The 12,892-nt window shown below is 53.1% G+C and overlaps 1 protein-coding gene across 1 annotated transcript; it reads left to right on the forward strand.

Moving 5' to 3' along the window:
- The first annotated feature begins 746 nt into the window (after positions 1 to 746).
- On the forward strand, positions 747 to 10,943 carry ST3GAL2 (ST3 beta-galactoside alpha-2,3-sialyltransferase 2). The gene is made up of 6 exons (XM_007940347.1): positions 747 to 1,085; positions 3,222 to 3,415; positions 6,877 to 7,056; positions 9,397 to 9,442; positions 9,690 to 9,809; positions 10,770 to 10,943. The coding sequence occupies exons 1-6, from the start codon at positions 747 to 749 to the stop codon at positions 10,941 to 10,943; spliced, it is 1,053 nt and encodes a 350-aa protein (XP_007938538.1).
- Positions 10,944 to 12,892: the final 1,949 nt, after the last annotated feature.

Raw genomic sequence — 12,892 nt, forward strand, 5'->3', positions numbered from 1 at the left:
AGAAGGGGCTGGTACCTCTGATGGGACTCAGGAGCGCAGAAGCTAACACAGGGCGGATCTCGTCTCTGCAGAAGTTTCCTGACACCCACTGAGCTTCCTGGCCTTCTTTCCTCAGTATTGGGGTCCGGTGCCATTTCCCTGGCAGAGGGGTTGCATCAGGAGGACCACAGTGAGCAAGACGACTGCATGGACGCCAAGCCCCATGAAGCCCATGTGCTCTCTGTTGTGATTGGGGTTCTAGGGCTTCCCCACTGCAGGGGACAAGGGGCCACCTCAGTGTCTGCTCATGAGCCACAGGAACCCCGACTGCTCCAGACTGGACCATTACAAGCTGCCAAAGACGGGGAGCCCCAGGGCTGGCTGTCAGCGACCCCAAGGGACTAGAGGGCTGAAATGGACTGACCTCACTCTTGTCGGGGCGGTGAGCAGAGCAGAACCTCTGTGGCCCAGCTAGTGACGGGGAGACCTGATGAAGCCATAGCAGGGACCTGAGTGCTCAGGGTACCAGGTGTCAGGGACAGGGAAAGCCACCCCTGACCTCGCTTTCTTCTTAACTAAGAGAAAGGTGGTGTGGGACCTCTCCCGCTGTCCCCTGCCACGGCACGTGCCCCTATGCTCTTTGCATGTGGTGCCAGAATAGGTAGGCTACGCCGTGGCTGGCCCTTCGGTGGGCTGGGGAAGGAGTGGCCACGGTGACCCCCACCTGCCCGCCAGGCTGGTGGCCCAGCCCTTCGCCACTTCGCACCATGAAGTGCTCCCTGCGGGTCTGGTTCCTCTCCATGGCCTTCCTGCTGGTGTTCATTATGTCTCTGCTCTTCACCTACTCACACCACAGCATGGCCGCCCTGCCCTACCTGGACTCGGGGGCCCTGGGGGGCACCCACCGGGTGAAGCTGGTGCCGGGCTATGCCGGCCTGCAGCGCCTCAGCAAGGAGGGGCTTGTGGGCAAAAGCTGTACATGCCGTCGCTGCATGGGTGACACTGGGGCCTCTAACTGGTTCGACAGCCACTTCGACAGCAACATCTCCCCAGTCTGGACCCGAGAGAACATGGATCTGCCCCCGGACGTGCAGAGGTGGTGGATGGTGAGCTCTGTTGCCCCTCCTGCCACCCTTTTGCTGCCCCCCTCCCTCTCTCTGCCTGCTTTGGGGCCACTCCCAGAAACCCTCTTGGATCTGTGCTGTTCTGCCTTATGGCCCCAGAACCTTGACAAGGCTGAGGCCTGTTTGACGAGGCCACTAGACAGGATGGCAGGTGGTTAGTAAAGGGCAGAGCTGGGCTTTGGCCTGGAAGGGGAAAAAAACCAAACCAATCTCACTGCCGTCGAGTCGGATCTGACTCATAGTGGCCCCTCCTTAGGTTTCCGAGGCGATATCACTATGCAAGTAGATTGCCCAACCTGCCTTCCGAGGAGTGGCTGGTGGGTTTGAACTGACAGCCTTCTGGTTAGCAGTCAGATGCCTTAGGCACTGCACCACTAGAGCTCCTTGGAAGGGGAGAGAACTCATGTTTTCTTGTGCGTGTAGGGATCAAGCATGGTGTAGATCAGAAATGCCCGCTGGGCCAGGTAGGAGACGTAAACAAGTGAAACCAGTCACAGGTAAGAAGGTAGCTAGAAGTGAAGACCACAGGAAGTTGGAGACCTGCCCTTTACCAAGGGGGCAGCGCGTCTCAGCTCCAGTGACGGCCACTGGGCAAGAATATGGCCATTTGCTGCTGGATCTTCTGACCTTTTAAGAGAAACCAGAAATCCAGAATTTTTTTTTTCCTAAAATAGCCTAATTTATAAATGTTGGCTCAAAGTAATTTTAAATACCATGCATGCCACCAATTGACTCTTTACAATTACTTGAAAAGACTTTCTTCCGAGTCGAGTCTGGACACAGAAGCCTTGTACGCTGGGAGCTGAGGAAGGCAGAGGGGAGGTGTGCTGGGCCTGTTGAGGCCGGTCCTCCCTGCCCTGGGTCCTTCCGTCTTTCCGCAGCTTTCAGTCCCCTCCCCTTGCCCTCCATCTTCAGCATCCCTCCCCAGGTTCCACCAGAGCCATCTGATCATCTCGGGGGCGGAGGGTGCAGCAGCGTCAGTGTTTACCAGGGGCCAGTGGGTGTCTGGCTGCCTGCACTCCCCACTGGGTACTTGGGAGGCAGCCTGGGGTCCCTTGGTTTTCCCAGCTGGGAAGTGTCGAGGGTGGTGACATCCTTTCTCTCACATTCAGGGATGCTGAAAGGATGAACACCTGTTATCAGGCTTATCAGAGCAACTCCACATAACCTCCTCTCCAGCTTGGACTGCCAGAGCCCCTAAGGACCCTGCTGGGCCCTTCCTCATGCAGCCTTGGAGCCCTGTAAGGGGCCTGTTATTCGTAGTCATAGCTCTCATTTTAGGGGGAAGTCCAGGTTCAGAGGGCTAACAGGTCTCAGTGGTGTCCAAGTAGGGCAGGCATAGATGCTTCCTGCCCACAGGGATGCAGCAGCTGATTCAGAGCCAAGGATGTCCCGGGCAGAGACTCAGCAGAACTGCCTCTCCCTGTCCCCACCCCCACCCGCCCCTCCCTCCCCCATTGCCATAAATTTAAGAATTCTTACCTTAGAGCCAGGCTCCCTCTCCAGACTGAGGTTAGATTCTGGTTTCATGGTGGTGGTCGGTGGAGGGAGTACAGGGGACCAGTTTGATTCTGGAAGAATTTGTCTCCCTGCCTCCCCACCCCACCGAGGGCTCAGAGAGTGGCTTCAGGCACTGCAATACTGTTGCTGCAGTGACAGGAAGCTGAGTCCCAGCGGCGCCCCCTATAGGCTGATTGGGAAGGAGCCCCTGCCACCCCCGAGGGCTTTCCACATAGACTGCTCTGTGTGTGACTCAGAGCTGCCAGGAGGCCAGCAGAGCAGGGACTCTGCATACATGCCTATCCCAGGAAGTGTCTCTGCTGCGTGGCTCTGGTCTGCAGCTCCTTGAAGAATGAGAAGACAGCATCTAGACCCTTAGAGCCTCCGGTGCACCTCAGAGGCTTGATGGCCATCAAGCAGCGGGGTCTCCTAACAGTTGGGAGCCTGCTGCTGTTGAGCAAGTGGGGGGGCCCTCACCCCTTAGAGACAATCCTGACAGCCCTGGATCAAGAGACCGGCCTGTGTGGCTTAGACACTGGAGGGTGAGGGCGGTGGGGGAGGCCTTCCCTGCTCACACCCCCTTCTCTCCTCTCTTCGCATCTCCCCTCTCCTCCACAGATGCTGCAGCCCCAGTTCAAGTCACACAACACCAACGAGGTGCTGGAGAAGCTGTTCCAGATAGTACCGGGCGAGAACCCCTACCGCTTCCGGGACCCCCACCAGTGTCGGCGCTGTGCCGTGGTGGGAAACTCAGGCAACCTGCGGGGCTCTGGCTACGGGCAGGATGTGGACGGGCACAACTTCATCATGAGGTGAGCCCTGGGGAGCCTGGGGGTGGGCCAGGACCAGCCCTCAGGAGGGGCACTGGCTCCCTTTGGACCTGCCTGGTCGTTTAGGAGTTGCCAGCTGCCGGGGGATGTTGTCGGATCCAACACTGCTCGGGCACTCAGAACCTTCCACAACAGGTTCACGTCTCTCTGGGCTGGATGAAACTGCAGAATTCTGATTGCAAACTTTGCTTGAGGCCTGTGTTCAGTTCCCAAGGCTCTGAATTCCTCTGAAAAGAGCTGAAATAGATTCCTGGCTGCTGCTTGGTGAAAACTCCCACTAGAGGTCCTTCCTATCAGCCCACCCCTCAGCAGTTGGGCAGGGAGTGAGGACTCCACAGCAAACTGAGTGTCTTGCTCACAGTGACAGCTGGCTCTTTCTGCTGGCCGACTCACAAAAGACAGGCGGCCTGGGGAGAAGAGGGAGCTTCCCAGGGCTTGGTCTGGGCTGCGGCTCCTTACAAGCCTCTCACAGGGTTTAGGTTAAAATTATGGGGGCTCTGCCTAGTCGAGTCATTCATTCAACACGTGTGCTGGGAGGGGGCTGGGGCTCGTTCAAGACAAAAGCACAGAGCGGTGAAGGCCTGGGTGTGAGCAGGGAGTGGCATGTTGATGTGACCGGAATGTGAGCTGCTCCTTCTGCTCCTAAGCCTGTGGCTTTTCTGACTTCCTCCTACCCTTGGCTGAAGACAGGAAATGCCACTGCAGGATCCTTCCACCCCACTCCTTTGGTGGAGGAAGAGCCTTAAGGATACAGACACTGAAAATGCCCAGTTTTCACTAAGCATCTCCTAGGATGAGCATTGCAGAAAGGCCAGGTTTCCCAGGAGGCAGGAGGAAGGGCTTTGTCTTAGAAACTGTTGCTGTCTCCATAGCAACACTAAGCAGCAATATGTCTCTGAGGCTTTCGCATTCCTTGCGAAACCTTTCTTATGTTGGGAAGTGGTGTGTGTGGGGGTGGACGGAGAGGAGGATACTAGGCCCCATCCAGGAATTCTGAGCCACTCGCGATTGTTCCCCTCCTTCAGTTGCTGGCACCCGGAGGCCAGCCAGGAGCTGGAGAAAGGCCTCTCCGTGCAGAGTTGGTGGCTGAAATTGGGAATGAGGCTGCCATTGCTCCAGTGCAACACCTGGGGTACTTGGGAAGCCAAGAAAAATGAGATTCTCCCAAGTGCCTGCAACTCCTGCCTCTCCAGTCCCCTCACTGAGTGGGAGCTTTCACCAGGCTCTTCAGCAATGGCTGGAAGCTCCAGGGTTAGAACACTGCGGGCTCAAAAGGCACGGCTGCTTCGGTAACCTGGGCAGGCCAGGCTGCCGAAATGAATCCACAGATGCTCCCTCGCAGGGTCCAGCTGAAGAGGTGTGCTGTTGCAGTGGACCCAGGCTGCCTCCTGGAAGTCATGATCCAGATCGTAGTTGGCTGCCTGCTTGTCCATAGAAGGAGCCAGATGGTGGTGGAGGTGACTCTTTGCTTGTAGGCATATTTTGGTTTGGAACCAACGAGGGTGGTTCCCGTCCTGGAAGCAGGACCGATGTCGCACCTACTGGGAGAGCTGAGTTACAGTGAGGCAATGGCTCTTCCCACCTGTCCCCCTGCTGTTTCCTCCTTCCTATACCCCCTCCCTACTCTAAACGGAACTGAGCTGTTCCTGTCTGTGCTGGTCTGCAGATAGAGAGATCCCACTATTCCTACAGCACTGCCTGACAGACAGTACCAGTACGAGTTATGATCAAGTTGACTCTGATTCCTGGTGACCATGTGGGTTAGAACAGAGCTGTGTTCCGTCAGGTCTTCAGTGGCTGGTTTTTCAGACTGCCGGGGCTTTCTTCCAAGGCACTTCTGGGTGGACTCAAACCTCTAGCCTTTCGGTTAGCAGCCAGGTGGGTTAACCACTTACACCACCCAGGCAGTCCGGTAAACATGTCACAATATTATGTGAATGAATGGGAGAGAGTAGGCAACTCGGCACCAAACTCTAAACAAGAGTGCATGTCCATCCTGCCCTGCTCTTAATGTCCCCAAGTCAGGGACAGATAGGATTCCAGAAGGCTTGGCCCTGACTCGCAGAGATCATCTCATCCTCCCATCCTGCTCTGGCCTCCTTCCAGGCCTTAGCCGCTCCAGAATGAGTCACAGCCTCAAAATAAAACCTTGTCCCCAGAATGCCACGTTCCTTCCCTTCCCCTTGGAGGTTTGGAAACATGTCTTTTTGGACCTCTTACTCCATTCATTCCCAGACTTTTGGAAACTGATGCCTGGCCAGCAAGTGGGAGCAAACTAAGGGAGGTAGAGATTCTGCAGTAGGGCCATCTGGAGGCAGAATGGTCCTGGCACACTGGCCAAAGAAGGACCTCATGCAAGCTATGGCTGCCAGCTCCATGGAAAAGGCAGATGTTGGGTCTTCAGAAGCCAATCTGGGGGCAGCGGCAGCCCTCTGATCTCCAGGACCAGCTTGTCCTCTCCAACGCAGGCAAAGTGAAGTTTGTTTCTTAGAGTGAGCTTTGGCACCAGCTCTCAACCCAGGTCCCAGCCAACTTGAGTGTCACTGATCTTACTCATCTGCTTCCTGCTACCTATCTCTATACCCCAGGCAGCTGAGAGATACTTTCCTGCTGGTTCTGGCACCATACCTATCCACCTTCTCTGTTCCTTTCATAACCCATCGAATAGATCATGGAGTTATTTCTTTTTTTTTTTTTTTATTAGGATTTGGGTGAAGATTTACAGAGTAAATTCACTTTTCATACAGCAGTTCACATATACATTGTCTCAATGTCATTGACCAAAATTTACAATGCAGCAGCTCCCCTCCCACTTCCTCCCCATAGTTACCTCCTCCCAGTGTCCATCCCTTCATACTCTTCTGCACCCTGAGCTATCTCCCTGTGGATAAGCAGCCCTTCCTTCTCCCATGATTGTTCTCTCCAGGGCGTGTGTCTACTTGAGGTAAATGTTTAACTCACATGCCTGTACTTTGTTTGGCTGGAAACCACAGTTGTGGGTTCAATTCCAGACCTGAAGGGCAACTAGGGGCCATAGTCTCAGTGGTTACACCAGGCTCCATTGGACCAGCAAACCTGGTCCCCACCTTCTTTTCTTTTTTTTTTTTTTGCCATGGAGTTATTTCTTATCAGCACATGTAAATCTGTGTTTACTTTTCACAGCTATGTAATATTCCAGCATGAAAGGAATGTGCCAATATTTATTAACAAGTTATTTACTGTTTGATATTTAGCACTTTTCATTGTTGTAAATACAATAAGGAATGTCCTTGTATGCATGTTTTTAGACACATGTGCAACTGTTTTTATAGATTTCTAGAAATGGAATTGTTGGGTCAAAGTGTACACCCATTTACATTTTTGATGGATAGCGCCAAATTATCCTCTAACATTCGTGAACCGGTTTCAGTGGTTTCTTCTCACCATCACCTTCGTCCCTGCAGGATGAATCAGGCACCGACTGTGGGATTTGAACAGGATGTTGGCAGCCGAACCACCCACCATTTCATGTACCCTGAGAGCGCCAAGAACTTGCCCGCCAACGTCAGCTTCGTGTTGGTGCCCTTCAAGGCCCTGGACCTACTGTGGATTGCCAGCGCCCTGTCCACAGGGCAGATCCGATTGTGAGCCTCTCTGTTCCCTGGGAGTGGAATAGGGGTGTCAAGAGCACTTTGGGTGGATCCTTCCTAGGACTGGATCTGAGAATTCCTTTCACAGAACTCTTCGGCCAAGAAGGCTTAGGAGGAGGGGAGAGGCAGTAGTAGGGAGGGCCCAAAATGGTGAGTTAGCTGGAGCACAGCTTGTTCTGTGCCACCTCCTGCATGGAGGCATCCAACATCCTAGTGATGGGCAGGTGAGGGAAGGACTGTCTTGTCTCCATTCCAGGGGGTAGCTCCTAACTGTGAGAAGACTGCCTTCTAAGCACTTTTCCTTGGGGAGCAGCTGCACCAGCATAGCTGGGGGCCATGAGATACTCAGTTCACCATTTTTTTTTAAATTGTGATTTGGGTGAAAGTTTACAGAGTAAATTCACTTTCCATACAGCAATTCACATACACATTGTCTGATGACATTGACAGTTTACCCCAATGCAATAGCTCCCCTTCTACTTCCTCCCGATAGTTACCTCTTCCCTGTGTCCATCCCTCCATGCACTCCTGCCCCCTGAGCTGTCTCCTTGTGCATAATCAGCCCTTCTTTCTCCCGTGATTGTTCTCTCCAAGTAGTGTATCTACCTCAGGTAAATGTTCAACTCATATGCCTGTCTTTTGTTTGGCTGGAAGCCACAGGTATGGGTTCAATTCCAGACCTGAAGGGCAGCTAGAGACCATAGTCTCAGTGGTTCCACCAGGCTTTTATCAGACCAGCAAACCTAGTCTTCCTTTTTTTGTTTTTTTTCCCAAATGATTTTGAGTTTTGTTCCACATTGTTCTCCCTCTCTATCCAGGATCTCCTACATAGATCCCGCTCTGACTGGTTGACAGTGGTAGCCGGGCACCATCTAGTTCTTCTGGTCTCATAGTCATATAGGCTGAGGATCGCATAGTGTACCAATTGCTAAGACTAATTGTTTCCATGAATCTTTGGTTTTCTTCATTCTTCTTTGCTCTGGACCAGGAGAGACCAATCATGGCATCTAGATGGTTGTTTGTAAGCTTTTAAGATCCCAATTGCTACTTGCCAAAGTAGGAGGTGGAACAATGTTTTGTGTAGTATGTTATGCCAATTGAGCTTGATGTCCCCTGTGGCTATGGTCCCGAGCCCACAGGTTCAACTACTTGGTCCCTCTGGGTAGCTGGCTGACAGTTCACCATTTTTTACCAACAGCTTTATTGATTGAGATCTAACTCATACCATACAATTTACCCATTTAAAGTGTACAACGCAGTGGCTTTTAGTATAGTCAGAGTTGTGCAGTAATCACAGTTAATCTTAGAACGTTTTCATCACCCCAAAACGGTACACCCCAGGCCTCTTAGCCATCACCCCCACCTCCCTCCACAACCACCCCCAGTCCTGTTGTTAGCTACCAGTGAGCTGACTGCCGACTTTATGTACGATAGAACAAAACGTTGCTTAAGTCTGCACCATCCTCACAACTGGCAGCATGTTCAGGTCTCCCTCACTGACCCTCTACTGCACCAAACACAGTACCTTCCTGCAGCAGTGGATCCCTTCTGGGGACATGTCCAGAGCAAGCAAGTCGGGCAGTGTGCCGTCATGATCCATAAGGTTTTTATTGCCCAGTTTTGGGAAGTGGATCACCAAATCTTTCTTCCTGCTCTAAATCTGGAAGCTTTGCTGAAACCTGTCCACTGAGGTGACCGTGCTGGTATTTGAAACACGTGATACAGCTTCCAGCATCAGCGACACGCAAGCCACCACAGTACAACAGACTGATGGACGTATACTCATACCTCTTAGCCGTTACCCCCATTCCTTCCACACACACACACACCCCTAAAGTCCTAGACAACCACTAATCTACTTTCAGTCTCACCATGTATTTTTTTTTTTTTTTAAAAAGATACAATTTCCTGGCTTTAGGATGTTCATCATCTTATCTTTTGGAGAAATAGAATTAAATAAGTGCTATAGGGTCATGGCTAGCTAATAGGGCAGGTGGGACTTCCACCAAGCCTGAGTAGAGAGAAGGTCATACTAGGCAGAGGAATGGGACAGACATGGTAGGTTTGAGATGATCAGCTGACTCAAGTGGAGAGCTCCCAGCAAAGAGTGTAGGAAGAAAAGCTGGGGCTAGGTAACAGAAGCCCCAGGTATTCCACCTCGAAGGACAGGGGGAGCCACGGAAGGTTTCTGAGCAGGTGATGAAGGTGCTGTGGGAGATCCCTGGAGGCAGGGAGGTCTGTTATGAGGCTGTCACCACTCAGGCCTGTGGGGTGGAAAGATGTGCCTAGGTCCTACAGGGCCATCTGAAGTATGACCTTTCTGTCTGCTTGCAGCACCTACGCCCCAGTGAAATCCTTCCTTCGAGTAGACAAAGAAAAGGTAAGTTTCTTACCTCCATGCTGGTCTCACTTGTGCTGTGTCTGGTCCTCTGGTCCTAGTTCCCTTCTAGAACCTTTACAGTCTCCACTGTTTGGTATGCCTGACCCTAGCAGACGTCAGGAAGCAGAACACAGCAGGCACAGGTCCGCCAACAGGCATGGAGGAACTGGCAGAAGCCGCCCAGAGCCTGGCCTGGGTCTCTGGGCCCCAAAAGCCCCTCGCGTACCTGTTGCCCTTTTCCCTCCAGGTCCAGATCTACAACCCCGCCTTCTTCAAGTACATCCATGACCGGTGGACGGAGCATCACGGACGCTACCCTTCCACAGGGATGCTGGTGCTCTTTTTTGCCTTGCATGTGTGTGATGAGGTGGGTAGGAAAAACCGGGGCCCACAGAACAGAGGGCATGCCATCCTCAGATCTTAGAGCGCCCCCAGGGGAATGGCTTTTTGTAGGCAGAAACCAAGCAGCTTTGATGTCCCCCATGTTTGGGCTATGATGTGTAGATCTGCATTTCTCAAACCTCACCACTGTCTTGATTGTACCAAACCGGAAATCAAGTCATAAAAGTTCAATTTACTTTAAAAGCAGATTGAATTCTACTGCCATGGATGCCAGGAGCCCTGGTGGTACAGTGATTAAAGCGCTTGGCTGCTATCTCCAGGGGAGAAACGTGGCAGTCTGTGACAGTAAAGATTACAGCTTTAGAAACCTTATAGGACACTTTTACCCTGTCCTGTAGGCTCTCCATGAGTCAGAATGGACTCCACTTTGTTGTTACCTTTGAAGCTAGTGCCATAAAGAAAAAGTAACCATGAACATGAATAGAATGGGAACACTAGTTGAATTTCAGCCTGATGGTTGTCGCCTGGCTGAGCACTCTGGCCTTGCTGGCCCTGAACACAGGTCAGTCATTCAAGGAACCACACGAGGTCTGTGCTCATGCCCAAGCACACTCACCTTTCCCAGTAAATTCTAAGGTGTGGTACTGAGCACTTGGCTGCATTAAAAAGTTACCAAATACTGGGGAGCTGTCATAAACTAGACCCAAACTGAGCTAGTTCTCGATGTAATCAGGTAGGGGGAACAGAATTAATTGAAAGGGAAACAAGTCACCTTGTGGGAGTCAGTATCCTTAATGCCAGTCCCGGATGTCCCTTATGTCTCCCTCACCCGGGAATTGATGAGCCTGTCAGCTAACCAGGGTATCCTCCTGCGCCCCCTCTCGGCGCCCCGCCCAGCGTAGTCCAGGGCGCGAGGGATCAGAGGCCCTCCTGCGCCTGTGTCCACAGTCACCGACGCAGCGGCCCTCCCTGCGCTTCCCCGCAGGTGAATGTGTACGGATTCGGGGCCGACAGCCGGGGCAACTGGCACCATTACTGGGAGAACAACCGGTACGCGGGCGAGTTCCGTAAGACGGGTGTGCACGACGCGGACTTCGAGGCGCACATAATTGACATGCTGGCCAAAGCCAGTAAGATCGAGGTCTACCGGGGCAACTGAGACAAGCCTTGCCGCAACCCTTCCGGCGCAGCCATGTGGCGCTACGCCCTGGGCCGGGACTACGGGCTACGGGAGGGCGACGGCTTGGGCGCGGCGCAGCACTCAACCCTCCAGGTTATCCAGAGCGACCCAGGCCGCCGGGCTGGACCAATCATGCTGCAGCCAGGGGGCTCCGGCTGTCCCCGCCAATCACGAGACTGGGGGCTGGCCGGACCTGGCACCAATCAGCGCTGCAGGAGAGTGGAGACTTGTTCTTCCACCCAATCATGCGACTCAAGGAGAACTTGAGCTGCTCGGACCCGTCTCCTCCAATCAATGGCCTTGGGAGGCGGGCTGGCGGCCGCTCAATCCCCACCACCTTATGCTTTTGGATAGTATTTTATGTTTTTTTAGAAGTCCCAGCCTCGATGAGGTACTTTTCTCAGGCTCGACAGGAGAAGCGTAACAGCGCTTGCCGGTCTGACCCTATCAGGGGTGTGGAGAAGGAGATGGTGGGGAAGGCTCGGGGCAGGACCTCTTGCTGGGTGTGGAAGGTGGATACGGTAAGGAGCCTCTCATTCCCCGGGCAGAGGCTGGGATGGGGTCTGAAGGGAGGCCCAACGAGGCTTTCTGGTGGTTGAGGCGCCGTGGTCTCAATGGTTTCCTGGAAGTGCGCTTTAACCCTAGGAGGAAAGCTAGAGCGCCCCCCGTCCACCCAAATCTCTCCAGGCCTTGGAGATTTCAGGCTCCACATTTCCTTTATGTATCATGCCAGATGGGTGAGTGTAAACCCACCAAAGAAATGCAGTCACAGCGAAAATGCAGAGGGCGCGTGGGTCCCCTCGGCCTCCATCCGTCCCCTCCCAGCCTTTGGCCACCCTATGGAATGGCCTTTCTCACCAGAAAACTAAGAGAATTTTACTCACCCCTTGCTTGGGGGTCGAGTTCGCTTAGGGCTTAACTCTGGAACACAGGTGTAAAGAACAGGGTTGGGGACAAGGAAGCCCTGTCACATCAAATGTAAAGGTGCTTCTCAAATGTGTACCCTCAACCCCTACTGTTCATCTACTGCCCTTTTTAGTGTCTCTCCTTAGGCTCTGGGCCTCCTCACCAGCCTACTTGTTGCTCTGAAAATAATCAGAAAACAGTGCCCTGGGATTGAGCCCCTGCTGCTTCTCTCTCTCTCTCTCTCTCTCTCTCTCTCTCTCACGCACAGGCACACAGTCTTTGGCTGGCTCTGGGGAAGAGGAGCAACAGGTTGGAAAAAAAGGAGGCTGGAGATAGGATGCCCGCCACAGTCTGGTGCCTGCACCTTCTTCCTTCACCCATCACCCCAAAGAGGAGTAGGAAGCCTCTTGCTTAGGGGTGGAATTTGGGCACATGATTTAGTTAACCTGAAGTTGGCCGGGTATGGCTAACCAACAGAGATGCTTTCAAAATTCTAAGCTGGCCATGCAGACAGCCAGAGCCTAGCTGGGGAGGAACAGACTTGCCCCTGCATGCTTCCTTCCCCAACCCCCGGTGGTCCCCTTCCCCCCATGCTCTCCAGCTTCCTCCCTTGGCCTTCTCCCTCTACCCACTTCCCAGTTCCACCTCGAGGAGGGCTGGGAAGCTAACAAGCAGGCTTCCAGCCAGAAGCTGTTTGCATGACAGAACCCTGCTTCAGTGCCAGGTGGAAGCTGTTGATGATAGTCTCACCCTTCAAGGTTGGGGAAGTTTAGGAGGGAAAAGGGCTTCTGTGAAGCTTCCAGACCACGAAAAGGATCCCCCTTTCCCAACAGTAGCAGCTCTGATGGGTGGGTCAGTGGTTGAGGCATTTGGCTGCTAACCAGAAAGTCAGTGATTCATAACCCATCAGCTGCTCTGTGGGAGAAAGGTGAGGCAGTCTGTTCCTGTAAAGGTTTACAGCCTTGGAAACCCTATGGGGCAGTTCTACTCTGTCCTATAGGGTTGCTGTGAATCGGAATCGA

Source organism: Orycteropus afer, unplaced genomic scaffold (assembly GCF_000298275.1).
Source record: "Orycteropus afer afer isolate SDZICR_OR568_19922 unplaced genomic scaffold, OryAfe1.0 scaffold00067, whole genome shotgun sequence".
Taxonomy (NCBI): Eukaryota; Metazoa; Chordata; class Mammalia; order Tubulidentata; family Orycteropodidae; genus Orycteropus; species Orycteropus afer.